At 38.4% G+C, this 27,473-nt stretch overlaps 1 protein-coding gene and 1 long non-coding RNA gene across 18 annotated transcripts in view; one reads left to right on the top strand and one right to left on the bottom strand.

Moving 5' to 3' along the window:
* Nucleotides 1-27,473, bottom strand: part of IQCH (IQ motif containing H) — a 220,420-nt gene that overhangs the window by 79,885 nt on the left and 113,062 nt on the right. For 16 of the 17 annotated variants that reach the window (XR_014060030.1, XR_014060031.1, XR_014060029.1 and 13 more), the window contains 4 exons: nucleotides 19,057-19,140; nucleotides 14,918-15,093; nucleotides 8,095-8,367; nucleotides 3,356-3,547 (listed from right to left, as the gene is read on the bottom strand). Coding sequence is in view for 14 of the 17 variants with exons in the window: in XM_081511831.1 (XP_081367957.1) it covers nucleotides 3,356-3,547; nucleotides 8,095-8,367; nucleotides 14,918-15,093; nucleotides 19,057-19,140 (725 nt within the window). In the remaining 3 variants the exon portion in view is untranslated. The remainder of the gene's footprint in view (nucleotides 1-3,355; nucleotides 3,548-8,094; nucleotides 8,368-14,917; nucleotides 15,094-19,056; nucleotides 19,141-27,473) is intronic. The other variant, XM_081511828.1, reaches the window with a different exon arrangement.
* The window catches only part of LOC145514311 (uncharacterized), a 178,579-nt gene that overhangs the window by 102,595 nt on the left and 48,511 nt on the right, over nucleotides 1-27,473 (top strand). Inside the window, exon 6 of the long non-coding RNA XR_014060039.1 lies at nucleotides 12,626-12,729. This is a non-coding gene — a long non-coding RNA (uncharacterized LOC145514311). The remainder of the gene's footprint in view (nucleotides 1-12,625; nucleotides 12,730-27,473) is intronic.

Raw genomic sequence — 27,473 nt, 5'->3', positions numbered from 1 at the left:
AAGCCAGTTTTCCAGGAGTGAGGGAGAGAAGTTTCCCTTTATAAACAGAAAGGAAATGGCACAAAAAGGACTAGCACCACAGCAAATGTCTTCCTGGGTCTTCCTGCACTGTCTTAGGTGAGAGTGTCCAGGAAGGTTTTTTCCCCTACAGGTGTGTCTATGCTTAAGCCTTTGTTCCTACTAAATGAAAATAAATTCTCTCTTCCCTGGAGTGGCAACTTTGGAGCATGCACACATGTGTAGATCCACTGAAACTTAATAAGCATTGAGTATTTAAGTGAGTGAGTTTACTGGAACCTGTGGGGGAAGTAGATTTTGTTAGCTGATAGGATAGGCACAGATGGTAAACAATCTGCCTGCAACGCAGGAGACCCAGTTTGATCCCTGGGTCGGGAAGATCCTCTGGAGAAGGAAATGGCAGCCTACTCCAGTTTTCTTGCCTGGAGAATCCCATGGACACAGGAGCCTGGTGGGCTATGGTCCGTGGGACTGCACAGTCGGACACGACTTAGTGACTAACACTTTCACTTTCAGGATAAAGAGAGTAAGGTTGGTACCAAGACATCATGAAAAAAAATGAGAATTGTGCTGTTTTTATTGTGGCTATTATGTAACATTCTGCTTTTCCTAAAATCACTTACATGTCAACACTGATTTTTAAAATGTGACTTCAGTGTTTTATCATTTGTTGATTCCATGACTTTGTTTCAAGTCTCAAGTGCAACCAAATAACTCTGGTTCTCAACTAGATAGGTAGAAAAAAAGATGATCCTTATAGATCCTTGAGTCCACACCAAATCATGACTACATCTAAAACCAATATCTGCATAAGACGCAAGAGAATCTCAAAACAGTTCAAACCCCTATAAACAGCACTGTTTTTAATCTGTTGCCTACAACATACCAATGAGGAAAATCATGGTATCGTGTCATAAACTGCTATGCAAATGATGCTATTTGTAAGTATTAACATAATTTAGTGCTTACAGTCATATTCTCATTTCTAATAATTCTCCCAGAATGGAGTCTTTCTCTGGACTCTTAGCCTGCAGGATAGTCTTTCATCAAGAAGCTGAAATTTTTAATAACCTGCCAGCATATGTTTTGCATGTGCCAGGCTAGGCTTGATGACACAACATCTTCATTATCAAAAGAAACAGGTCTACAAACTGTAATAGGACATTAAAACATGCCTGTGCTCATAAAGTAATGCTTTGATATCTAAATGTGCACCATTATGATGGTCTTCTGGAACAAAGGATAATTCTAATCCTAAATTCTCAATAGCTACACTCAGTGGAGATTGCAATTCACTGCCACTCTGAATGGGATTTCACTTTGAAGGCAAAAGAATGTCAATAATCTCCTACCAAAAAAAAAAGCTCTTCAGAAGTACTTTATTTTTTTATTTTTGGCTTCTAACAACACCATGGTCAAGCACAGGTCTCAGAGTGTAAAAAGATTTCATAATAATTATTTTCCCTTGTTAAGTTAAAAAAATTTAGATCATTAATTATTCATAAGTGTCACATTTGACAACATTAACAATAATGCCAAATGTAACTGGTGGCAATTTAAAATGGTATAGTTTAAAATATTTGAAATTAAATAATATATATTCAGATTTCTAAAGGCAATTCAGCTATATGTCAATATGTTAAATATTTTTAAAACTTAAAATCAAACATTTCAAATTTATCATAGTCTAGTATCAGGAGAATTCTATAAAAATTATTGATTTGAAATACTAAGGCAAGAAAATACTTTGTACATTAACATTGGGGCTTCCCAGGTAGTGCTAGTGGTAAAGAACCTGCCTCCCAATGAAGGAGAGGAAAGAGACTTGGGTTTGATCCCTGGGTCAGGAAGATCCTCTGGAAGAGGGCATGGCAACCTACTCCAGTATTCTTGCCTGGAGAATTCCACGGACAGAGGAGCCTGGGGGGCTACAGTCCATGGGGTTGCAAAGAATCGGATATGACTGAAGCAACTTAGCACACAAGCACACAAACATTTCAATTTTTTAGATTAAAAAAAAGTCATAGTTTTCATGGTTTAATCTCAACAGTTATGCTTAAAAAACTTTTTTAATACAAGATGAAATAAAATCCAGTCCGAGGAGAACACAAGAACAACCTCTATGGGCCTCAAAATTAAATACATTTTCCTCTCCTTGTTTTATTCTTTTCTTAGGAGAGTAATTCACTTTGCTATCCTTTAAATAATATATAAAAAGCTGGCCATGACAGGTACTGCATTAAGTCCATTCACTGATGGAGGAGGAAGAAAAGCCCAGAATAGATCATGAGGAGAACTAACATTTATCAAAGGGAACTCTCTCCTCTGACTTCTCTGGATTTATTCATCATTTCATTTTCACAAGAATAATGTGGTCCTCTCTGTGTGCCCCTCCCTTTCTATCACTTGTGTCTTGATTCATCTACTTCTGTAGTGGGATGCTCAAAGCAGGTGCAAATCACTGCACAGCCACCACTACAGAAGTTGGCGGGGAAGGAATCAGTTAATGGAAAATTTGCGTCTGAAGTTTCCTCATCATTTGTGCTTTCATCAGTAGTGAAAAATAGAGATTTGGGATTAAGTGAAGTCAGCAAGTCGAGGTCTCTGAATGCAAAATGATGCCGTTTTCAGAATGGTGGGTTTATATGGGTGGGTTCATATATGAAGCCATATAAAACTAATTATTAAGCAACTTTGAAACAGACTAAGGAAGTTGTACAATTCATCCTCCCACCAATATACATGGAAAAATCTATATACATCACTCATATATTAAGAGTTTTTACCTATTATTCAGTTCTTGCCTGGAGATTTTCTTGCTGGAATGTATTATTTTCTCAACATCTCACAGGGACTAGCAGTTACATAAATTTCCTTGAATTGTCTTCAAAAACATATGACTGCTGACAGAATGCTATTAAACATTAGCTTCCAGGTGACAAGCATTCACTAATAGAATTTCCCCCTCACAATAAAATACAACTAGCTTAATAACAACAGTTGTTAGAAGCATATGATCTAGAATCACTTAGAACAAATGATGAGATTTGAAATGTTATTTGAATGTCATAAAAACACTACTTCCTAATTATTATCATAATCAATTTGAGGATTTTTAGGGATCCAAGAAGGAACATTTAAGATAACCCGGTCAATCTCATTCACTTTGTACATAAAAACTAAGGCCCAGGAAAGTAGAAAATTGCCTATGGTCTCAACTGCTGGTAGGTAACTCAGCTGAGTCTATAAGAAAGTGCCTTATCTCCTAGCTAAGCCTTTTGCTTTATCTCCTACCTGTTCACAGACACTTGGGTTTATGTTACCATTGAATACTCACTTGTGCCCATTTCTTTCTCCAGTCTTTAGAACTGTATCTCTGACTCTCCTTTAGGATCCACTTGTAGCACTTTAGGTGGGAGGGAATGTCACAAAACGCAGTCCCATTTCCTCCAAACTCATAGTCCGTTTTAAAGAGCCAGCGTTGGATTTCCAGGTGATCGATGACCAGCTGACTCACCTGTTCTATTATCTGTGGGGCCAAAGATACAGCAACATTTAATTTCTTGGATTCCTTCTTATTGTGTTAACTTAGCCGTAGTACTTCTCACATGTCTTTATTTCAAACAGTCTGTTCATTCGGTTATCTTCTAGTTATTAACTCAGATTAGAAGTTTTAAGTGATATGTGTTTGTGTGTGTGTATGTTGGGTTGGCCAAAAAGTTCATTCAGGGTTTTCCATAAGCTGTTATGCAAAAATGCAAATGAACTTTTTGATTAACCCCATACATGAATATGGTATAAAGAAACCACCAACCAATGGGACCAAAGACATGTTTAAAATATAATCTTATTTATGAGAAATTATGAAATTATCACTTGCTGACTTTTGAAAGCAAAAGAAAAAATCTGAATATCTGTAATTGAATCTTAATATTGTTCTCTTCCTTTTTCAGAGAATAATGTGTTTACTTATTGATTCTTCAAATGATTCTTTTATAGTTTCAAGACTATAAAAAGTTATAGTCTTGAAAACTTAAGCTGTTTGGAGCTTTGCTGAGCTTTTAAATGTTATAATCTATAAAATGTTTAATTTTTTTCTCATTAGTATACATGAAATACATTTGTTTGGCCAGTCAATTGATCAAGTGTGTTATATGTATTATATGAACAAGACAGATAAAGGAGGTAAAACACCCGTGAAAGCAATTTTATTGGAATACACATCTCTCCTACATCTTATTTGAAAGTTTTCTCAAGAACTGGGCTCAGTCACATGAATGTTTCAGGGGTAGACATGTAAGCTCAAATATCACAATAATAATAATAACTATAATATTTAACATCACTGAACTCTCAGTAGGATCTAGGCCTTTGGCATAGCTCTTTACACAAATCTTCTCATTGAACACTCACAAAAACCTATGAAATAGGCACCATTATTAATTCTATTTTATGTATAAATAACTGAGACTCAGGTAATTTAAATAACTTGCCCACAATCACACAACACTGAGTAGCAGAACAGGGATCCCACCCAGGCTGCTCTGAGTCCAATACCTAAGCCCATTTCTTCTCCACTGTGCTACCCACCTCAAGCTACAGAGAGGTAGAGGAGAAGGGTGAGGTGGAGAAGGAAGTAAGGAGCAAGAGAAGCAACTTCCTTTACGGTCAATAAGCCATTTGGATAAGTTTGAATCAGCAAAAGTCTATAGCAAGATTACTTAATTAATAGTAATACTGTTCTAGTAGAGCCTTGGTAAAAAATAAACTCATTAGACCACAAAGTGATTTTTTGTTTAATCTTCTCATCAGACTTTCTAATCTATATAGAAAGAAACAATATGAAGTGTTCCCTCTCCTGAGCCTACCCCATGCTATTCTTGGCCATGGTCTATGCTTAAGGAGGCTTCTGCAACACTGTTCTCTTCTCTTTTGATGAGTTTTGTTTACCAAATGGATTTTTTTTAAACTACAGAGTGTGAGAGGACTCATAATTCTGGAAAAAATCTGTTGAAATCTGGAACTGGAAGATTAAAATTATTTTGATTAAAGGCACAATCTGTTCTCTTGAGTTGTGTCTTTCTAGCAAATCTTCCTGGGGGTGCTACAGTATACAGCAGTGTTGAAGTGATACTAAAACAGACATACTTGGGATCCCTGGAAGCCCCATGCAACCATAGGGTATTCAATTAGGGTGAAAATGAAACTGTCTTAGCTCCCTAATTATCAGGCAGTGTCTAGGAATAATTTGGGTGTTTAAATGACAAGTACGCTGGTCTGCACACCATATGGCTATAAGCATAGCCTAGGAAGGTTTTTAAAAATGTGTCTTTCAAAGTTACATCCCTTCTTTCTCTAACATTGTATTGAGAAGATAGATTCCATTATGGTCATATGTTGCAGAAGGAGAAATAGTTCTTGGCCTGTTAATAATATCCAATAAGATTCTTTTGCCAGTATAAGGAAAGATATTCTGGCACAGTCTTTTTCATTGTATGTTTGGATATATTGTATATTTGGAAGTTTCAGCTACTAACAGAATTATTATCTGCTTCTTCCAAATCCTATTATTTGTTGCTTCTGAGAATCCTATAAATGGGTGTTTGTTGATGGATTCCCTACAGTAATGAAAAGGATCAATAGTATTGTAAAGACTATACCACTGGAAAGAATTATGTGCTATCTTTAAGTGAAAATTGAACAGTGCTTTAAAATAGCATTGCCATTTTTGATTATTTAACCAAAGCTGTCAATATTTCATATGGAGCACATGCCAGAAAGAGAAGTTGCCTGGTTACTTTATGCATCAAAACAGGAAATGCTCACTGTGCTCAAGCTGGACTTAAAAAATAAAATAAATTACTTAGTCATAAAGCAAATGACTTTATGCTATTGCCAAACATTTATCATTTTCTATTTGAGTCTATCTATTCAAAAGATGTAATATATTTTTTAATTGCCATACATTTTATACTGGTGTAGGGCAGAAATAAAAAAATGTCTACTGCTAAAATCCAACTGATAGCTAGGAATATTTATTAACCTAAATTAAAATAATCACAGCTTTCTTTCACCAGCTTTAAGTTTATGATGCACATCAGTAAAAAGTCAGTGTTACTGATTCATTACCATCTGCAAATTCAAAATGCTGACATGTTCAGATCGATTAGATACAATAGGCATTATCTGGAAAAATCTCAATGGAGTGCTTCAATTCTTGTTGACTTCAGACATATGGTTTACAAATAAGTAGTGCAGACCTCAGTTATGACTTAGTTTATTGTGATACAATTTCCACACACTGTAGGTGAAATGACACCCTTTAAATCAAATTTATCTTTGAGGAACGGTTTTTATCCTACTTCTGAATATCAGCATTAGAGTGAGGCTTTACTGCATTAAAGATTCCTGCATCTTTAACCACAATTAACATATAAAGTTCTAAAATATTTTATAGCAAAGACTGCCTGAGTTCTCATCAATGGGGACAAAAGCAAGACTCACTCAATATAAATACTGCACATACATTCTAAGGTTTTGAGGACTGTTTAATGTAATATACATGTATGAAATTGTATCACTTAAAAATGCATTTCACTTGTATTATGTCTATCAGCCTAGTATTCTACAGGGAAGCAGAGTTAAGCAATCCACTCCAAATTTCAGTGGAGTTTAATGATAACGGAAGGGACACATCAGGTCAGGGGAAGCCTCTCTCTTGTAATCCTATTAAGACAGCCTGTGCCTTTTCTAGACTGCCCTCTTTAAAAGGAACTTCCTTCATGAGCCCATGTATTGGCCATGAACATTCTATCTAGCAAGACTGAAACAATCTGGGAGCAATTTAATAATTGCCAGTTAGTCTCTGAAAAGTATGATTTGTTGAAAGACTCGATTTGGGGGCTCAGCAGCTATGAGGTGCAAAGCATCAGGATCAGGCAGCTGAGAGAAGTAGCATGACCCCTAAATATTGTCCCTCACAAACACCCTCATTTTGTACAGTTTTTTAGTTTCCCCAGAAGTAGGTGCCCCAAATCACTTGTGATTGGCTCACACGAATGGTTAAGAGATGGAATGAAACAGAGGTTAGGAAATGTTAACAACCATTTGTCTTTTAGTTTCTTTATTGTAAAAAAAGATAGCAGTTAAATGTGAGAACACCTGCCAGAGCAAACTTAGAGTAGCTAATTTCTAGTTCTCTAGTGGGTAATTTTGCAGTGACTAATATTATGGTTCTTCAGATATTAGGGCCCTAACTATCTTCTGGAAGAATGCACAGCCATAGACTCAGACCAAGGCAAATTCAGAAGCAGAGAGTTTTTCTCCTGGAGCCATTTCACTTCCCCTTTCTGGGGTTTTCCCCCTTTCTTTATGGCCACTTACTGAACAGCTAGGATTTTGGGGTTTTTTTGTAGAGCCATGGATGTCCGTAGTCTGCCACATGCCCTTTGCAATATGACTACCTAGAGCTCTCCAAACCTGCTCCTTTTAGCCCAAACTGACTCTCACATTTCTTAGGGTCCTACTAAAATGACTAGCTAACTCAGATGATGATGAACTAATCCATATTAAAGCAATAAATATTGATAACAGATTAATACATGAGTAGAGCCTTCAGTTCCTTAATCCAAATGAATAAATACTTTGAGAGTGACAATTTCTGTAAGGCCCATAGAAAGATACTTTGAAACACCAAAGGCCTAAAGTGTGTTGTGCTCAGTCACGTCCAACACTTTTGCAACCTCATGAACTGTAACCCACCAGGCTCCTCTGTCCATGGGATTTTCCAGGCAAGAATACTACAGTGGGTTGCTATTTCCATTTCCTACTCCAGGGGATCTTCCCAACACAGGGATTGAACCCACACCTCTTGTGTCTCCTGCATTGACAAGTGGATTCTTTACCACTGAACCACCAGGAAAGCCCGAAGGCTAAAGCAGATCCCATCAAATCCACTCAAGTATTCCATAATATTCTTCATTGGATAGGGCTGACTCCAGAAGACCTAAAAATTTCCTACAAGGTCAAGAGAATGTGAGATATATAAACAGAGCCTCACTTGTCCACCCTGCTTACCTGCTGGTGACTATAGATGTTATATATTCCAGGAGGGACTGGCACATTTGCGTTCTCAAAGACCCGTTTGCTTCCAGACTTGGTGCTATAGAAATGAGCTAGTTCAGGCTCTGGGCCTAGGATGGGTATGTTTAACATATCTGCCACAGCCAAATCATCTCTGTGGAGGAGCCCGCTGACAATGTAGGCTTCTTTCCCTTGGATGAGATTTTTTATTCTTTTGATTGCCTTGGGACTGTACATCAGGTGAGTAGCCAGGCACATATGTTGCTTCTGCGGGGAGATCATAATATTCTTGTTAAAAGGTGTTCTTTTTCTAGTCCATACACCTAATCTATAATGTTGCACACAATAAATGCATTATTAATAGCAGGCTGGGTTATGATCTATCCTGTTGTTTAGCAGTTTAAAATGATAAAAGCTGTTGGGGTGAGGCTCCATAATCGCTCACATCTTTAGTGTGTTGGAAATAGGCTCACTGGGAATAGAACTAATTACTACACATCTGTATTTATTTGATCCACGTGGAATTATCCTTCTGTCAGAAGGAAAAGAAGCTAGCGGCCTTTGGATAATAGTGATTCATCTCTGCAACACTTCTGGCATGGTTTAACACTAAAGCGTCTGGAAAATCAATACAAAAAAATGAAGAAAAGAGCCTCCTAATATTCTTCAGTATTCAGGCCTCCTAATCTAGCAACCCTTTAAATGATTCAGTAGGAAAAAGGCACTTGACTTGATATCCTCTTCCCAAAGTTCTACCACAAATTCCATTTCAGGAGTACGTATTTTTATGATGATTATCATGGCTCTTGGCCAGAACTCCAGAGAAGACTCATGAATGGAAAATATTTGAGAATTTCAGCAACACTCAAATTCCTCTTCCAATGGAAAACTCTTTTTATTTTTGACTACTTACACCCAGCTCAGCAATACATGTGACTGTCTCATTCAATTAAATAAATAATTCTGACATGTCTAACAGGGGCAGAGGATGGAGCCAGATGGTCAGCACAAACCAAAACTAATACAAGCATGTCTCTGTGCTCAAGGAGTGGGAACACAGATAAGTACAATTAATGCATAATTAATGCAAGGCAGAGAAGGGCCATAAAGAACTACAGAGGGCCTTGGAGGCATGGAGGAGGGAGGCAGAAGCCACATGCTAGTGGGAAGAGCTGAAAAGGCAAATCACTTATCTCAGTTGGGCCTCAGTTTTCTCATCTGTAAAATGAGTATAATAACACTACCCATCTCATAGGGATGCTGTGAGTATTAAATGAGATAATGCATGTAAAGCACTTATAATAGTGCTTGGATATAATAAGCACTTAATGAATATCTGCTAATATTATTGTTATAAAAGAGGTTGGGGTTAAGGTAAATTTTGAAGGATGGGTAGGATTTTATCAGGTGAGGATGAGCATAGCCTAGGGATGGAATATGAGAACCCAAGATTTTGCTTATTTCTCTAGAGCAGAGAGCATCATGGCACATGAGAAAGTCCTGGGGCTTAGGAGTCAAATGGTTCTTTGAATCCAGCTCTGTCCCTAACATGGAGAAGGCAATGGCACCCACTCCAGTACTCTTGCCTGGAAAATCCCATGGACGGAGGAGCCTGGTAGGCTGCAGTCCATGGGGTCACTAAGAGTCAGACACGACTGAGCGACTTCACTTTCACTTTTCACTTTCATGCATCGGAGAAGGAAATGGCAACCCACTCCAGTGTTCTTGCTTGGAGAATCCCAGGGACGGGGGAGCCTGGTGGGCTGCCGTCTATGGGGTCGCACAGAGTCGGACACGACTGAAGAGACTTAGCAGCAGCAGCAGCAGCAGCAGCAGCAGCTGTCCCTAACAAATAACCTGAACTTGGGCAAATGACTTAGACTCCTTGAGACTAAGTTTCTCCATCTGCCGAATGGGAATAAAAATACCCATTTGATGGGTTCCTCTAAGGATAAAATAAGATTATGAATGTTTAACACCTATTATAATGCACGGCAGTGAGTTGACATTCGATCAATGGTATTAAAAATTATTATGGAGAAAACTTAAAAAAAATAAAGTCACTAAAATGTCATGCAAATAATATAATGCAAGACATGAGAGTCTTAATGGAGTTTAAAGGATTTTGTAGAGTGGCTTCATCTCCCCCCAGAGTCTAGTCAAAATTCTATTCAACGAGGCCTTAAATTGTGGAGAAATTCTGAGCCACTATTTTGGGGAATATCAGGCGCACCAGTTTGCAAACTGCTAGAGGGTATGAATGCCAAGTATAAGAGAAAGTGACTGAGGAGAACCCCTGGATTTCAGTCCTATCTGAATTTGTAACTTGCCAGTTGATTTAGAAAACTTGATCTTCTGAGCCTTGGTTCCCCACATTCAAATGAGGGGTTTGAACTAGAAGTCTCTAGGGTCCTTCCAGCTGTGATATAACCTTAAAACAAAAGCTCTTCTGGATACACTATTTAATGGATACAGAGTTTCTTCTTGGGATTTTGAAAAAGTTTTGAAGCTGGATAACACAATGATTGTACAACAATGTGAATGCACTTAATGCCATGGAACTGTACACTTAAAATGATTTAAATGGTAAATTTTATGCTATATATATTCTGCCTCCCCCCTCAAAAAAAGACCCCCCAAAATATTCCTCTGAGAGAGGATTCTACGATTTATCCTGTTGAACCCTCCCTTCAGAGCAAGTGATCTAAGTTCCTTTTGTCTATGGAATATACCTTTTCTACATAGTTTAAATCCATTTTCAAAACCCACCTTTAAGAATGCCAAAAACTACTACAATATTGTAAAGTAATTAGCCCCCAACTAAAATAAATAAATTTATTTAAAAAAAAAAAAGAATGCAGCTCTAGGAAATCCCGTGTTCCGTTGGACAGTGAATGGTGACAGCACCTCGGGAGTTTGTGTTTCCCACCCGATTGCTCACTGTTTGTCCTCTTGTTTATTATTTCACTCCTTTCCTTTCCTTACAAATTATTCCAATGAGGAAACGTGAAAAAATGATATGTCTGGGAGAACTGATGACTTGAGTCACAAAGTATATGGTGGGCTTTTCAGGGACCTGGAAGAATGTTTCAAAGGGGACAGTCTTTTCATGTCAAGTTCCCAAGGTCTCAGCACTTTGACATGTATTCTTCCATTTGATCCATACAACACAATTAACAGTCCCTCCTTTGGAGATGGGGAAACTGAGGCTCAGGTGATTTGCCTATAGTCACACAGCTGGTACACAGCAGAGGCAGGATTATTATTCATTATTATTTTATTTATTTTTATTATTATTCATTATTAGCACAGTTCTCATGCCATAGCTGCCATGATTTCTCCCATTTTACAGACTGAGTAGTGAGGTCTGAGGTTTTATGAAGTGTGATGAGGGGATGGCAGATGCAGCAATAGAACCTAACATGAAAGTTCTGAGCACATTTCCGGCCAGGATGGATTTCTGACTCCTCTAGGGCTGCTTGTCTCTATTGGCAAGTACTCTACCCAACTCTATTATGTCATCTGCAGGCATGCCTTATTCTTCAGGCAAGATGGTCCCATGGTATTGTGTTCAACGTGTGTTTGATAAAGATTTGAATGCAAGTGATGGCAGAGCATTTCTGACTGCAGGTCTGGTGTGACCATGTAGAGAAAATCAGTATCATTAGATCAGTATCATCCAGGCTGTGGATTTACACAGATGACAAAAATCTAAAATGTTCCTAATTCCATAACATTATGTTGTTGTTTAGTTGCTCAGTTGTGTCTGACTCTTTTGTGACCCCATGGACTATAGCCCTCCAGGCTCCTTAGGCAATAGGATTTCCCAGGCAAGAATACTAGAGTGGGTTGCTGTTTTCTTCTCCAGGGGCTCTTCCTGACCTAGGGATCAAACCCACGTATCCTGCTTGGCAGGCGGATTGTTTACCACTGAGCCGCCTGGGGAGCAACCCACTCCAGCATTCTCGCCTGGAAAATTCCATGGACAGAGGAGCCTTAGGGGCTACAGTCTATCAGGTTGCAAAGAGCTGAACATGACTGAACAACTGAGCATGCATACATCCACCTGGGAAGCAATTCCAAAACATTATAGTTACAATAACTTATCAGCACTTTTTTTTTGACCTGAGACAAAAGATCGTTGCTTAGGAAGTCTTCATAAACATTAAAATATTCAAAAGTAAACATGATGATTCTGTAACAGTATTTTTCACCATTACAGATTCAAAAATTGTATAGTAACTTGGAGAGATGTACAAACAGATTTTTGGCACACTTAAAAAAAAATCTCAAAGCCATCCATTGGAATGAAAATCAGCACTAATACAATCTCTCAAACCCATTAAAAAGGAATAAAGCCATGACTAAACATGAGCAAGAAATGATCTGAAAGTGAGAGTTTTAATTTTTATATTTTAGAAAGGTGACTGCCTGTGAGTGATTGATTTAAATTTAAATACTTTAATCTTAAACTGTAAGAAGAATTAAGCACTTAAGAATATTTCCTACTTGTTTCTGTTCACAGAGATGCAAACCTACACTATGAATGTAACCCCATGAATTTGTTAGTGCCAACTGCTGCTCTCCTCTTGGAAGGTGAAGAGTGGACTATGAAGATACATTTCTCAGGTAATAGGACCGCAGAGCTGGAAAGGACTTTGACGTGATCTAATCCATCATTTCCTCTTACAGATGAATAACAAAGGATCAGAGAGGTAAAGGGGCTTGCCCAAGACCACAAGGTCATCCAGAAGCAAGGAGGTCTTTCCAGTTCATGATGGTGTTCTGGTGTCAGACAGATTTGGGTTCATACTCCGGCCCCACTAGTAACTTAGGACTAGAAAGGGAGTATTGGTTTCCTCGGCCATAGAAGGAAATTGCTGTGTCCTAAGCATCAAATGAGAAAATGTTTGCTAAGCATTTGATAAATGTTAGCTGTTTACTCACTTTCCTTTCCCCAAATCTAGTGCCCCTTCCCCTCTCCATGCTTCTTCAGTGTATACTGGCATTCCAGATATACGGAAACGGCTTACTAGCAGCTACCAGACATTAGCTCCAGTTTCTGGATGGAGAAAATCAGGAAATTAACCACATACTAATGGTGGTTCTTTTCCTTCTTGCTTCCCAGTATCCACAGTAACTCTGACATTGAGGACAGGGAATAACTAGGAAGCACCAAAGCAATCCTTGCGTTGATGGATATATTGGGAAGTTTCTAAGATTATAAGTAAGTGGCAAAGATCTGTCCCCTTTTCCTCTTGCTTGTCCTGCTCCTGCCCTTGCTACCTCTTACACAGCCAAGTGATGCCAGTGAAATAGAGTTAGGCAAAGCACTCTTATGGGAGTATTGAGGTATCCTGTTATGAAAAAGCAAAATCCTCATTTTGGTGGTGGTTGTTGTTCAGTCTCGCTAAGTCATGTCTGACTGTTTGTGACCCCCATGAACTAAAGAACATTAGGCTTCCTGGTCATTCACTGTCTCCCAGAATTTACTCAAATTCATGTCCATTGAGTCAGTGATGCCATCCAACCATCTCATCCTCTGCCATCCTCTTCTCCTTTTGCCTTCAATCTTCCCCAGCATCAAGATCTTTGCCAATAAGTCAGTTCTTTGCACCAGGTGGCCATTTGGTAGAAGAGTAAAATTCACTGAGTACACCAGCAAAGTAGAAATGCTATAGCATCCCTTGATCCCACTGTCCCCTCCCCATGATTTTGGTCAAATCATGCATCTGAAGTGTCAGTGCGTAGTAACTCAACACATAGATAATACTTCCTACATGAACCATGCAATTGGTTTCTCTGATGATCGAGAGCTGATTTGGGTGCATTACACTTGTGAATGAAGAAAGTTATCTTTATGAGCAAATTCAGGCACTCCTCAAAAGTGTATAGCCTATTAGGTGTTAAAATGTTGACTGTTTACCATGGAAAGCTTAAATTCTTGCTAAAACATGGAGAAATTCATTTCATGCCATCTCTTACACTGCCTTATTCTAAAAACGCTGCCATCACGTTTCCATGAATTTCCCAAAAGTTCTTGTCTAGGGATAAGATTCCACTCAGAATGCATTCCACTCATTAAAAATCAGTTTCTAAAAAAGTTAAAAAAGAAAATCTGAACCTTGTTCATGATGAACCATGTGATACGATATATAAGACCAAATTCCCCTGGAGGGAAAAAACCCATGGAATCACAAGGAATTTGTTCTTGTTGTTTAGTCACTAAGTTGCGTCCAACTCTTTTGTGACCCCATGGACTCTACCCCACCAGGATCCTCTGTCCATGGGATTTCCCAGCCAAGAATACTGGAATGGGTTGTCATTTCCTTCTTCAGGGGATCTTCCCGAACCAGGGATCAAACTTGTGTCTCCTGCTTGGCAGGCAGATTCTTTACCACTGAGCCACCAGGGATGCCTGTAACAAGAAATACTAGTTTGGAAATCAGAAAACAGAGGCTGTCCCTAACTAGGCTTGTGACCACAGGCAGGCCCCAGCCTTTCTCTGCCTTGGTGTTCTCCACACAAAACTAAGAAAAAGCATCTGTAGATGTTATAAATTCACCTACTTGATAGTACAACCCAATAACTACAATTAGGCTTCAGCTACAGAGAAACTGGGCAGCAGTAGCTCAGTTAAGTCTGCAAGTTAAACTGGGATATTTATTTCCCACAGTCCAACTAGTAGTCTAATCAGTAAAGCTGTTAAACTTGCAATAATATTTCACTGATGTGTACCAGAGCGTTGCAAGTTATAAAATTTCCAATTTAATTTTACTGCATCCCTGAAGCCGTAGTAATTAGAAGACAAACTCACAGTGAAGATGTTTATAGCTTCGGGGGTGATAATTTTGAACCTGTCCCGCAGGTCACTTCTGTCCTCAAGGTTCCCCGATTTGACAGCTGCCTGTAGACTCAGGATTTTATTGTAATACAGCAGTAACTCGTCATTCATTCGATGAGAGCAGATGTAGATGACACTCACTTTGGCATCTAAAAACAACAGGCGCAATGTTAATTACTGGTATAAAGGTAAATGACATTATGAACTCTGGCATCAGATTGAAGCTGTGCAGTTTAAAATAAAGAGCATATCCAAAAGCCACATTCAAGTTAATTTAGATTGGTTTTGCACAGATCCTAGCAATTCAACTGGACTTTTTAAACTTTAGCATTTCTCTAAAAAAAAAGATAACACCATTACCAAAAAGTAGACACAATGATTCCTTCAGAAGGAGAACTGACAGGTACCATGGAATTGTACTTTCAAATAAATACATAGGGATTTAGCCCCCAAACTCCCATTAACCTCAATGGGAACTGCATACTGCTTTTAAATTTTATCCCATTAACTTTAGTAAATTATAAAACCAAGCTATTAACTTTAGAAAGCTGATGAAATTGCAATTTCTTATTCTGCTTGGACTTGGGAATGTTCTATCCAAATAAATGGTCTGATTATGACCATAGCAATGATTATTTCAGGAAAGCAACCTTTTCTTTTCTCCATTCCCAAAGAGGACTATATTACTTAAGTAGGACATCTAGTGATTCTTGGTTTAAAGGAAACACTATCTTAATTTAACTGTTCTCCTTCTTAAGATGTGCTTCTTATTATGTGCATAAGAAGAAATCCTAATTAAATTTCCCATCCAAATGGAATAGTGAGATGAGATTACCCACTCCAGGCTGCAGAATATTTTAGGGAGTATGGACAGGAAATCAGCAGCCAATGGAGTCACTCATTCATTCGTAAAATAATTGACTGATCACTAGGGACAAAGCACTTCGCTAGACACGAAAGGAAATGCAGGAATCAAAGCAACTGAGATGTTGCCTATGAGAAGCCACCATTTCACATGTACAGACAGCCCTAAAACATGGTAGAGGGTGGTAGATACATGGCACATGCAGAACAGGTGCCCAGGAAAGGTCAGAGGAGGAAGCACTGTAAAGTGTTTCCTTCATCAAGGAGGGTGGAGAGGGGAGGATGTTAAGACTCCTCTGTTCAGTTTGGCAGAGTATACAGAGCACAGACTGATTAAATTCTTGCTCAGCTGCATACAAGCCGGGGTACATTATTTAATCTTTCCAAGTATTGGTTTCTTCCTTTGTAAATAGAGAATAAAATCACCCAGGGCACAGAGTTTGGGAGAGTATGAAATGAAAGAATACACACACGCGCGTGCGCACACACACACACACACACACACACTCACATAATGCACTTGGTGTAGTATCCAGCACATAATAAGTGCTCAGTTAACAATACAGATGCCCTAACCAATCTGCCCCTAAGTCCACCCTGACTAGGCCAGCTAACAGTGATTCTACACCTCACCCTCCACACTTGTGCTCCTTTTAATCAGTGCCTGAAGATTTAACACGATGAAGTAGTGTCCTCTGCTGTTCTATCTTGCTGTTCCAAATCCTTTGATCTTGTCTCTCCAAACCCTTTAAAAGTAAGGTGTATGCTTTTCAAAAAAATCCCCCATGCCCTGGTACAATATCAAGTGTGCAGGAGTCACTCAATAAATATTTGTGAGTTGACCATAGGGATCTGGGAGAATGGAAAGATTCAGGAAGTTGAAAGTCATACACAATAGTGAGATCAACAGCATGCAGGAGAAATCTGTTCTGGAGAAGAGCATCTTGTGGCTAGAAGCAGTGTCTTCTGAACTGGACCAGAGGTGGGCCCAGAGTAAGTGCTCCATAAATGTAAATACTTAAGTGGCTCCTACTTAATGTTGAAAGCACATTGCCACATGAGCCTCAAAATAAATTAACCGAGGAGATAGCAGTTACAAAACTTGTATTCAACTGTTGAATGATCAAATTAGTTATCACAAATCTTGTGTTTTCAATAAAAGTCTAGTATCTTATCAAACTTGTCGTTTTTAAAACCAAACTAGTGGGGGGTTTTAAGTATAAAAAAGGACACAAAAACAAACAACAAAAATAATAAAGATTCCATAGCGGAAGAAAACTAAATTTTTCTTGGGAAGAAATTTCTGGGTTACAAATAATAAGAAATCATGTTGTTAATTTTACCCTTCCTGCTCATTTTGGGCAAAGGAATATTATATCACTAACAATAATATCCAGCATCATCCAGTTTGATTGTGGATCGACAAATGTTCAAAATTAATTGGTGATGTTGGAAAGGAATTAATGAGAAGATGAGATTGTTTTGATTGCTAGTCAATAGTCAGTATCAGTCACTCTCTTGCTTAAAGTCATCTAGAAGTTGAAAATATTAGCCACTGAGGTCTCCCCACCTGATACCCTGACTTTACAGCCAATATCTGAACAAGTCTTAACATGTGATCAGATTACCTTTGTTTCCCCTGAATAAGCAGAAAAATCAACACCCTTTACTAGGAATTAATGGAATTATAAAAATGAAATCATTCATTCTTCCACAAATTACCACTTATTTTCCTAGTTTCTTTATATTTTTACTTCACAAGCAAGTACTTTTCCTATCTTCTCATTTATTTCTAAACTTTTATTACTTCTCTTGAAGGGGTTTTAGGATTGCTTTGTTGTGTCATGAAGATGGTATTCAAAGAAAAGGCATTTGGTTTGTAATCTCTCAGAAAGGTTCATATTAGCAAACTTTTCCATTGCAGATAGACATAGACTGAATTATTGAGTTATTTAAAATAGAAGCCCAATACATTTAAGTTTTCTCTAATAAAGAGAATCCTTTGTAAAGAAATTCTTTGGTGATGGTTTGGACTATAAATATACAGAAGGATATATAAAAAGCTAAAGAAAAAAATTAATCAAACAAATTAGAGCAAAGTCTGCCCTCTGCTGCACTTCAGTGGTTTCCACCCAGTCAGGTTTTTAGTTGAAATAGCTTAGCACTAACAAATCAATCTTAAGTCATTAAAATAATTTTTGTAAGGCTGAAAAACAATATTAGTGCCTAGATAATAGATTAAAGCAATTACCCTATTATTATTTTAGGACACTGTAAATTTCTAGTACTGATATATTTTTGTTACCAAATGGCATTTATAAAATAATAATGATGCTGAAATATATATGAATCATGTAAAGTATGTCATTCCAGGGAACCAGCCAAGTTGGTCATTGATAATTTAAAATTCTTCCTGTTTTGCTTAAATAAGGGCCAAAGCGATTGTATTTTAACAATACTAATAAGTTCTTACTTGGAAACTTACTAAAAAAAAAAAAAAAAGGCTAATTTTTGTTTAACCCTGAATTTCTAGCCAGGATCTCCCATACTGATTCAATATTATTGCTTAGGCTTTGAAACCTTTATTCATTAAACCTCATCTCAAACAGTGTCAAACAAAGCCATAGCATTCTTGTGTCCTTCTTTCCGGGCCCCAGGTTGGTGTCTGATTTAAAACTGACCAAACCAGTACTAGAACTCGACTTTTACAAAGATGTATCTATCACCCAAGGTCTGTGTTTCTAAGAATTCCCTTCACTAGGCACTTGCTGTTTTCTCATAACTAGATGATATATATTTAAATAGAAGCTTCTTTTAAATCTATCTTCATTCCCCTCTTATTCTTATAATGAAAACACAATGTGCAAAAACACCGTTCTGGTCCCTTCCACTCATTCCTCATAATATAATAGACAATTGACACAGATATAAAATGTTGACTTTCTTCACTGCCAGATTCAGTAAATGAAGAAGAGTTGGGGCTATAGGAGAGAAATCCTTATTCAATCCTGCAGCAAAGAGAATTAGAAAATTACCCAAGTAAATTGGTTAAAATGTCACTCATTTATTCAAGTTGACTTCACTATAAATATGTCCTTTAAAATGAAACATTCAATTGCCCTACAAGTAGACATACTTTTCAAAGAAAAGTACAAGCCTTTTCTTTGTAGGGTGAAAACAAAAACATTTAATCAACATTCATTGATAAACATCCTGAAGAGCCATTTGTGTAAAAGTATTTACTATACCTAAGATGTCACACAGTCTCCCCAGCTGCGTGTTCTGCTGTGTGTTGAAATCAGCAATATTTTGTCGCACAGGCTGGGAATATCCTAAAAGGCAAACCAGATGTCAAAACTCAGAATGAGGAAGTCAATATGGTAAAATGGCCCATGAGGATTTCAGTGTCATGGTCCACATTTCCAGAAAAGAATCGTCTATGAAGCATCTTCAGAAACAATCCAACGCCTAAGAATGAGGTCCTTGCTCCTCAAGGGATTAAGCATTACTCTAGAAGATGTGCTTGGCAGCATATTCTGCAACAGAGAGGTACATATATTTCAATACCAACAAAGCTGCTGGGAATCAGGATCACAGAAACATGGGAAAATTTTGGAAATTTAACACGAATGTTCAAAAGAGCATGTAAAAACATTATGCTCAGATTTAAAAAATATTTTGCCTTTTTAACCCATGCATCTGATGTAACATTTTGAAGTATGTCCCAGAATCATTCTCAACTGATACTCAGATTTCAGACAAAACCCTTGCTGTTGCAACTATGTATTTAAATAACTCTACATACTAAAGAAATATGCTTCTGCTCACACAGTCAAAAGAACTTTAACCTTAAAGGGCAATAAAGTTTAATGTAGGTACTTTGCCAGTACTAATGAAAGCCCCACCGTTTCTTTCGTGTCCATTGGAATGGCAGGAGGAAAACATGTGTGAATTATTGTCCCAGAATCTTCTACAGCAGGAAAAATTCCTGCTACTTCAGTGGTTAAAATTAAAAAGTGGATCAAAACACGAACTTAAAAGGCATGCATACTCACAAATATGCATAATTGTTTACATGTAAGTCAGCAACTGTAGGTGTAACTTTTAAAAAAATAATAAAATTGCTTTTCACATTTTGAAGAGATGCTTCAATGCCTCCTTGTGGTTAGTGAGCCCAAACACATGTTTCAAGTTAAACTGCTGTAGATAAAGTGATTTTAAATACTACATCTTCGAGATGTGACAGATTTCCTTTTCAGCATAAGGAAAACTATAGCAATTCAGGCAACAGGGCTTCAGATCAAATGAACTCTGATAATTGGCTTTTTGCTTTGATGTTAGTGTTTAAACACTAGACAACGTCTGGAAATTAAATGAGTTTACAATTCATCTAAAAGTCTCCCTTTTGCTTTATGCAGATGAACTTAAGAACTAAAAAGGCAGAAGAACAAGTGGGCTGTTTGAATTATTTTTGAAAATTATTAATTTCTAAAATAATTTGGGGAGCTCCTCTGCATATGAAAGTTAATATAGACAGCTACAAACACTGCCACCTTGATGTGCAGCTGCAATAATGTAACTCTTGGGATTTTGCATATGTATAATTCTGTCTATACTCAGATAAACGTTTAGGAAGATGTACTGTGAATATCATCTATCAAGACTATAAGAAGGCAGGAAAAATGCCTAGAGAATAAAGTATGATTAAGAAAAGTGCCTGAGAGCATTCTATGAACGCATTTCCTTTCAAAAGTAAAGATAAAAGGCAGTGTGAGATGGCTCATTAAAATGATGTTCAGTTTAAAACATAAAGGATGTCTGATCATGTTCTTGCCACATATGCAGCATGTGAGTACGTCGTGTTTCAATCAATTACTTGAGGTCAGTTTTCCAACAAATTGCTCAATACCTTTGTTACCCTGATCAAGGAGCATATAAAGTGTCTATGCAGGATTATGATAAATCTGTTTACTCAGTTAACCCTACAAATACACCCATATTACAGAACTGTATATTAACAATCTCAGGGCATTGTTACAGAAGATCATATGGAGCAACTGATACGAAAATATTTTGTAAACTGAAAGTTACTGTGTAAACAGAAGATATTTTAAAATTACAAGGTATGAGGACTTCCAAAGCTTGTAACAGCAAAAACAAATTTTGCCACAAGCAACAGATCATTCCAAGTGGGCAAGATACAATGCAAGGCACATTGCCATCAGCAGAGCAGAAGTTAGGGGTCAATTTTTTAAAAGTCAGATTTATTCTTATGTTTTGTACATCCACAAAGTACACATGTTGACACCTAGGTGAAAAGACCTCATCCATGTAGGCAGCATATATTAAATACAATAGTGACTTAACCAGGAAACTGTCAGCATGGATGTTGTGGCCTTGAGGAGTTCAGCAGACATGGCCAGTGGCAATCCAACATCATACTTTGGAATACAATCTAAAGTCATGGATATGTTAAAGGTGAGACTAGCAACACCAGAGGAGTTTTGAGAAACCTTCTACTTCAACCCTCTCCCATTACAGATAAGGAAACTCGGGTAAGTTCCTTATCTCTTTTCCAAGGTAACATAAACCTACAAATTATTATATAGTTCAGATACCACATCTTTAACTCTTGTGACAAATGTGGTTGTGTCAAGTAAGAGAGAAGACAAGACTCCCTGTGTGAGGAGAGAACTCTAGAGGGACAAAGAGCTTTTGCCAATTTTATATTCAGTTGATGTGTCAGGCAGAATAATGGCCTCCAAAGCTGTCCCCCTTCTAATCCCCAGAATCTGGGAATATGCTAGGTTACATGGCAAAGGGGAAATAAAGCTGCAAATGGAATAAAGATTTAGAATCAGCTGACCTTAAAATAAGGAGATATTCCTAGATTATTTGGCTGGACCCAATGTCGTCACAAGGACCTTAAATGTGGAAGAGGGAGGTGGCAGAGTAGAGTTAGAGCAGAAGTGACTACAGAAGAAAGGCACAGAGATGCCACGTTGCTGGCTTTAAAGATGGAGGAAGTGGGCCATGGGCTTTTCTTGTTCATTCCATTGTGGGTGGCTTCTAGAAGCTGGAAGGGTCAGAAAACAAATCCTTCTCTAAAGCCTCCAAGGGAATGCAGCCCTGCCCACACCTTGATTTCAGCTCCTTTCACACTTCTGAACTAACGAATTATTACTATGAAGCAACAAATTTGTGTATTGTTTTAGCCAGTAAGCTGTGGAAACAATAACTGTCAAAAATTCTTAAAAATATGGAAATACCAGACCACCTCACCTGCCTCTTGAGAAATCTGTATGCAGGTCAAGAAGGAACAGTTAGAACCAGATATGGAAAAACGGACTGGTTCCAGATTGGGAAAGGAGTACATCAAGGCTGTATATTGTCACCCTGCTTATTTAACTTATATGCAGAGTACATCATGAGAAATGCTGGGCTGGATGAAGCACAAGCTGGAATCAAGATTGCGGGAGAAATATCAATAACCTCAGATATGCAGATGACACCACCCTTATGGCAGAAAGCAAAGAGGAACTAAAGAGCCTCTTGATGAAGCTGAAAGAGCAGAGTGAAAAAACTGGCTTAAAACTCAACATTCTACAAACTAAGATCATGGCCTCTCGCCCCATCAGTTCAGTTCAGTCCAGTTGCTCAGTTGTGTCTGACTCTTTGTGACCCCATGGACTGCAGCATGACAGGTCTCCCTGTCCATCACTGACTCCCAGAGTTTACTCAACTCATGTCCTTTGAGTTGGTGATGCCATCCAACCATCTCATCCTCTGTCGTCCTCTTCTCCTCCTGCCTTCAATCTTTCCCAGCATCAGGGTCTTTTCCAATGAGTCAGCCTTTTGCATCAGGTGGCCAAAGTATTGGAGTTTCAGCTTCAACATCAGTCCTTCCAATGAATATTCATAACTGATTTCCTTTAGGATGGACTGGTTGGATCTCCTTGCAGTCCAAGGGACTCTCAAGAGTCTTCTCCAAAACCACAGTTCAAAAGCATCATATACACAATGGAATATTACTTGGCCATTAAAAAGAATACATTCAAATCAGTTCTAATGAGGTGGATGGAACTGGAGCCTATTATACATAGTGAAGTAAGCCAGAAAGAAAAACACCAATACAGTATACTAACACATGTATATGGTATTTAGTTAATCAGTAAAGATAACCCTGTATGTGAGACATCAAAAGAAACGCAGATAAATAGAACAGTATTATGGACTCTGTGGGAGCGGGCAAGGGTGGGATGATATGGGAGAATGGCATTGAAGCATGTAAATTATCATATGTGAAACAAATCGCTAGTCCAGGTTCGATGCATGATACAGGGTGCTCGGGGCTGGTGCACTGGGATGACCCAGAGGGATGGGATGGGGAGGGAGGTGGGAGGGGGCTTCTGGAAGGGGAACACATGTATACCCATGGTGGATTCATGTCAATGTATGGCAAAACAAATACAATATTGTAAAGTTAAAAAATAGAAAAATAAACTAATTTTTAAAAAAAAGCATCAATTCTTCAGTGCTTAGCTTTCTTTATAGTCCAATTCTCACATTCATACATGACTATTGGAAAAACCATAGCCTTGACTAGATGAACCTTTGTTGGCAAACTAATATCTCTGCTTTTTAATATGCTATCTAGGTTGGTCATAACTTTCCTTCCAAGGAGTAAGTGTCTTTTAATTTCATGGCTGTAGTCACCATCTGCAGTGATTTTAGAGCCCCCCAAAATAAAGTCTGCCATTGTTTCCACTGTTCCCCATTTATTTGCCATGAAGTGATGAGACCAGATACCATGATCTTAGTTTTCTGAATGTTGAGCTTTAAGCCAACTTTTTCACTCTCCTCTTTCACTTTCACCAAGAGGCTCTTTAGTTCTTCTTTGCTTTCTTCCATAAGGGTGGTATTATTTGCATATCTGAGGTTATTGATATTTCTCTTGACAAACTTGATTCCAGCTTGTGCTTCATCCAGCCCAGCGTTTCTCATGATGTACTCTGCATATAAGTTATATAAGCAGGGTGACAATATACAGACTTGGTGTACTCCTTTTCCTATTTGGAACCAGTATGTTGTTCCATGTCCAGTTCTAACTGTTGCTTCCTGACCTGCATACATATTTCTCAAGAAGCAGGTCAGGTGGTCTGGTATGCCCATTTCTTTCAGAATTTTCCACAGTTTATTGTGATCCACACAGTCAAAGGCTTTGACATAGTCAATAAAGCAGAAATAGATGTTTTTCTGGAACTCTCTTGCTTTTTCGATGATCCAGCAGATGGCAATTTGATCTCTGGTTCCTCTGCCTTTTCTAAAATCAGCTTGAACATCTGGAAGTTCACGGTTATGTATTGCTGAAGCCTGGCTTGGAGAATTTTGAGAATTACTTTACTAGCGTGTGAGATGGGTGCAATTGTGCGGTAGTTTGAGCATTCTTTGGCATTGCCTTCCTTTGGGATTGGAATGAAAACTGATCTTTTCCAGTCCTGTGGCCAGTGCTGAGTTTTCCAAATTTGCTGGCATATTGAGTGTAGCACTTTCACAGCATCATCTTTTAGGATTTGAAATAGCTCAACTGGAATTCCATCACCTCCACTAGCTTTGTTCATAGTAATGCTTCCGAAGGCCCAGTTGACTTCACATTCTAGGATGTCTGGCTTTAGGTGAGTGATCACACTATCATGATTATCTGGGTCGTGAAGATCTTTTTTGTACAGTTTTTCTGTATATTCTTGCCACCTCTTCTTAATATCTTCTGCTTCTGTTAGGTCCATACCATTTCTGTCCTTTATTGAGCCCATCTTTGCATGAAATGTTCCTTTGGTATCTCTAATTTTCTTGAAGAGATCTCTAGTCTTTCCCATTCTATTGTTTTCCTCTGTTTCTTTGCACTGACCACTGAGGAAGGCTTTCTTATCTCTTGTTGCTATTCTTTGGAACTCTGCATTCAAATGGGTATATCTTTCCTTTTCTCCTTAGCTTTTTGCTTCTCGTCTCTTCACAGCTACTTGTAAGGCCTCCTCAGACAGGTATTTTACTTTTTTGCATTTCTTTTTCTTTTTTTTTTTTGCATTTCTTTTTATGGTCCCATCACTTCATGGCAAATAGATGGAGAAAAGTAGAAAGAGTGACAGATTTTATTTTCTTGGGCTCCAAAATCATTGCAGATGGTGACTGCAGTCATGAAATGAAGAGACACTTGCTCCTTGTAAGAAAAGCTATGACAAACCTATACAGTGTATTAAAAAGGAGAGACATCACTTTGCTGACAATGGTCCACATAGTCAAAGCTATGGCTTTTCCAATAGTCATGCACAGTTGTGAGAGTTGGACCGTAAAGAGGGCTGAGCACCAAACAAGTGATGCTTTTGAACTGTGGTGCTACAGAAGAGTTTTGAGAGTCCCTTGGACTGAGGAGATCAAACCAATCAAACATAAAGGAAAGCAGTCCTGAATATTCATTGGAAGGACTGATGCTGAAGCTGAAACTCCAATACTTTGGCTACCTGATGTAAAGAGACTACTTATTGGAAAAGACCCTGATGCTGGGAAAGATTGAGGGTAGGAGGAGATGCAGGCAACAGAGGATGAGATGGTTGATGGCATCATCGACTCAATGGACAAGAGTTTGAGCAAATTCTGGGAGATAGTGAAGGACAGGGAAGCCTGGCAGGCTGCGGTCCATGGGGTCACAAAGTGTCAGACACAACTGAGTGACTGAACAACAACAACAGCCACTAAGCTGTAGTAACTGGTCAGAGGGCTACAGAAAACTATTATGACTGTCTACTTTCCCTTACTCCCAGTAAGAACCACCCTCCAGACAGTGTACTCCTCTTTCACCTCTAATTGAAAGAAGGGGGATGGGGGATTGAGATCCCTAATTAGAGCTCAGAATAAGTGCTCAGTAAGTATTGTTGTTGTTACTATTATTTTTCCTACCTCAGCTGAGCCAGACTTAAGTTCTCAAAAGGAGCTCTACTCAAATGTAGGGAAATCATTATTATAGCATGCACAAATTACTTGTGCTATCAAAATACTACTCTTCTAGCTTATGGAGCTGATCGACCCTAATTGCTGTCAGATGTACCTGACTTCCCTTTTCTAAGAAGGTTCTCAGTCTTCCCTTACTGTCATTCTCACACGCTTTCTTCACCACTTTTCTCATTTTGTCATTACACGTTACTTTGCTAGCTTGTTTACTTGTTTGTGGTACATCACACCTTCCCTCCGCATCACTCTGGCTCCGTTAGCCAGACTGTAAGCTCCATCAGAACAGGAACGCTGTGATACTCCCAATCAAATGAGTCAAGGAAATGTGCCTGAAGAGCCTACTCAAAGAATCTGTCTTTTACATTCTTAGCCCTTTCTCTATTGTGTTTTCATCACTCCCTCCTCTCCTTTCAACACTCATGAAGTTGGGTTCTCTGATCTGGAGAATTTCTGGGAAACTCAAGGAATGGTCAGTGGGATTTGTAGCTTTCTCTAGGTCCTTATCAGCATAGAATAAAACAGCACTGGCATAAAGGGACACGCTCTCTTCCTTACCACTATAAAGAAGAATACAGATTCTTTCCTTACGATATCCTCATCACCTGCAAAATATTCATAGTTTGATAAAGTGTTCCATCTTTCCTCAAAATATTATTGCCTCTGCTTAATATTGAAAAATGGTACCTGAGTGCTGTCCCTCTGAAGTTTTCCAACTACCATACTTTTGGTCTTCTATGGAACCAAGGATGCTCATTAATGGTTACTGGCTATCATTTCTCCATCTTAATTTCTGCCCTCATCTTCTTTCCCATCCCTGTCTTCACCCTGACACAAACTCCTATCAGATGATGCTAATTGCCTCTTTGCAACCCAGTAAACTAGTCCTGCTAGGATTGACTTTTTCTTCACAGCAACTGCAGAGAGCCAAGAACATGAGCAAGGCCATGCTCAGTGACCATGACTCCTTGGGACTGTGGGTGCCTTTGTGACAGGCCCCTACTGTTGCAGTAAAATCAAGTATTCTTGAACCCTGCTTATTACTCTGTGGTTGACTCCTAGTTTATTTTGTCTCCAAGTCCTATACCATACAATTGTACCTAAGGCAGAGAAGGGGTTAATAACAGATTTCCAGTTACTACATAGTTGTCATTCAGCCTGTCGTTCTGACCTGAGATGGGAGTCACTCATGTCTCAGTTTGATGAACTGGAGCAGTGATTCTCAACCTTTTCCCCATTTGGAAACCCATGACAGGCAATGTTCAAATGCATCACACACACCAAAGGGCATACGCAGGGTTACAAAAGCAGTAGCTGTAACTCTATCCCTTTCTCTTCCACTCAAGAGAACATATAAGATGCAAGCTGAGCGAGAGTGGCATTATTATAGAAATCATCTTGAATTGTTCCAATTCATAAAAAGTTAAACATTAGTGAAACTTTGGACTCTAATAATAAAAATTTAGGGAACATGGAACATACTTTATAAATGATTACACATCAACATCCTGCAGTCATCTAGAGAAATGTGATCTAGACATTATGGTTATACCCTGATTTTAATTACTTGTGCAAGTGTGAAAGCACAGGATGCTGAGGTAGGAGATAAGATACAGCAAGAGGGAGGCCTGTCTGGGTTATGTATATGGTCCATCCAGTCTCA

Source organism: Giraffa tippelskirchi, chromosome 7 (genome assembly GCF_054371585.1).
Source record: "Giraffa tippelskirchi isolate mGirTip1 chromosome 7, T2T-mGirTip1v1.2.pri, whole genome shotgun sequence".
Classification (NCBI taxonomy): Eukaryota; Metazoa; Chordata; class Mammalia; order Artiodactyla; family Giraffidae; genus Giraffa; species Giraffa tippelskirchi.
Note: the sequence above shows the minus strand (reverse complement) of the source record. Positions and strands in the feature narration are given on the sequence as shown.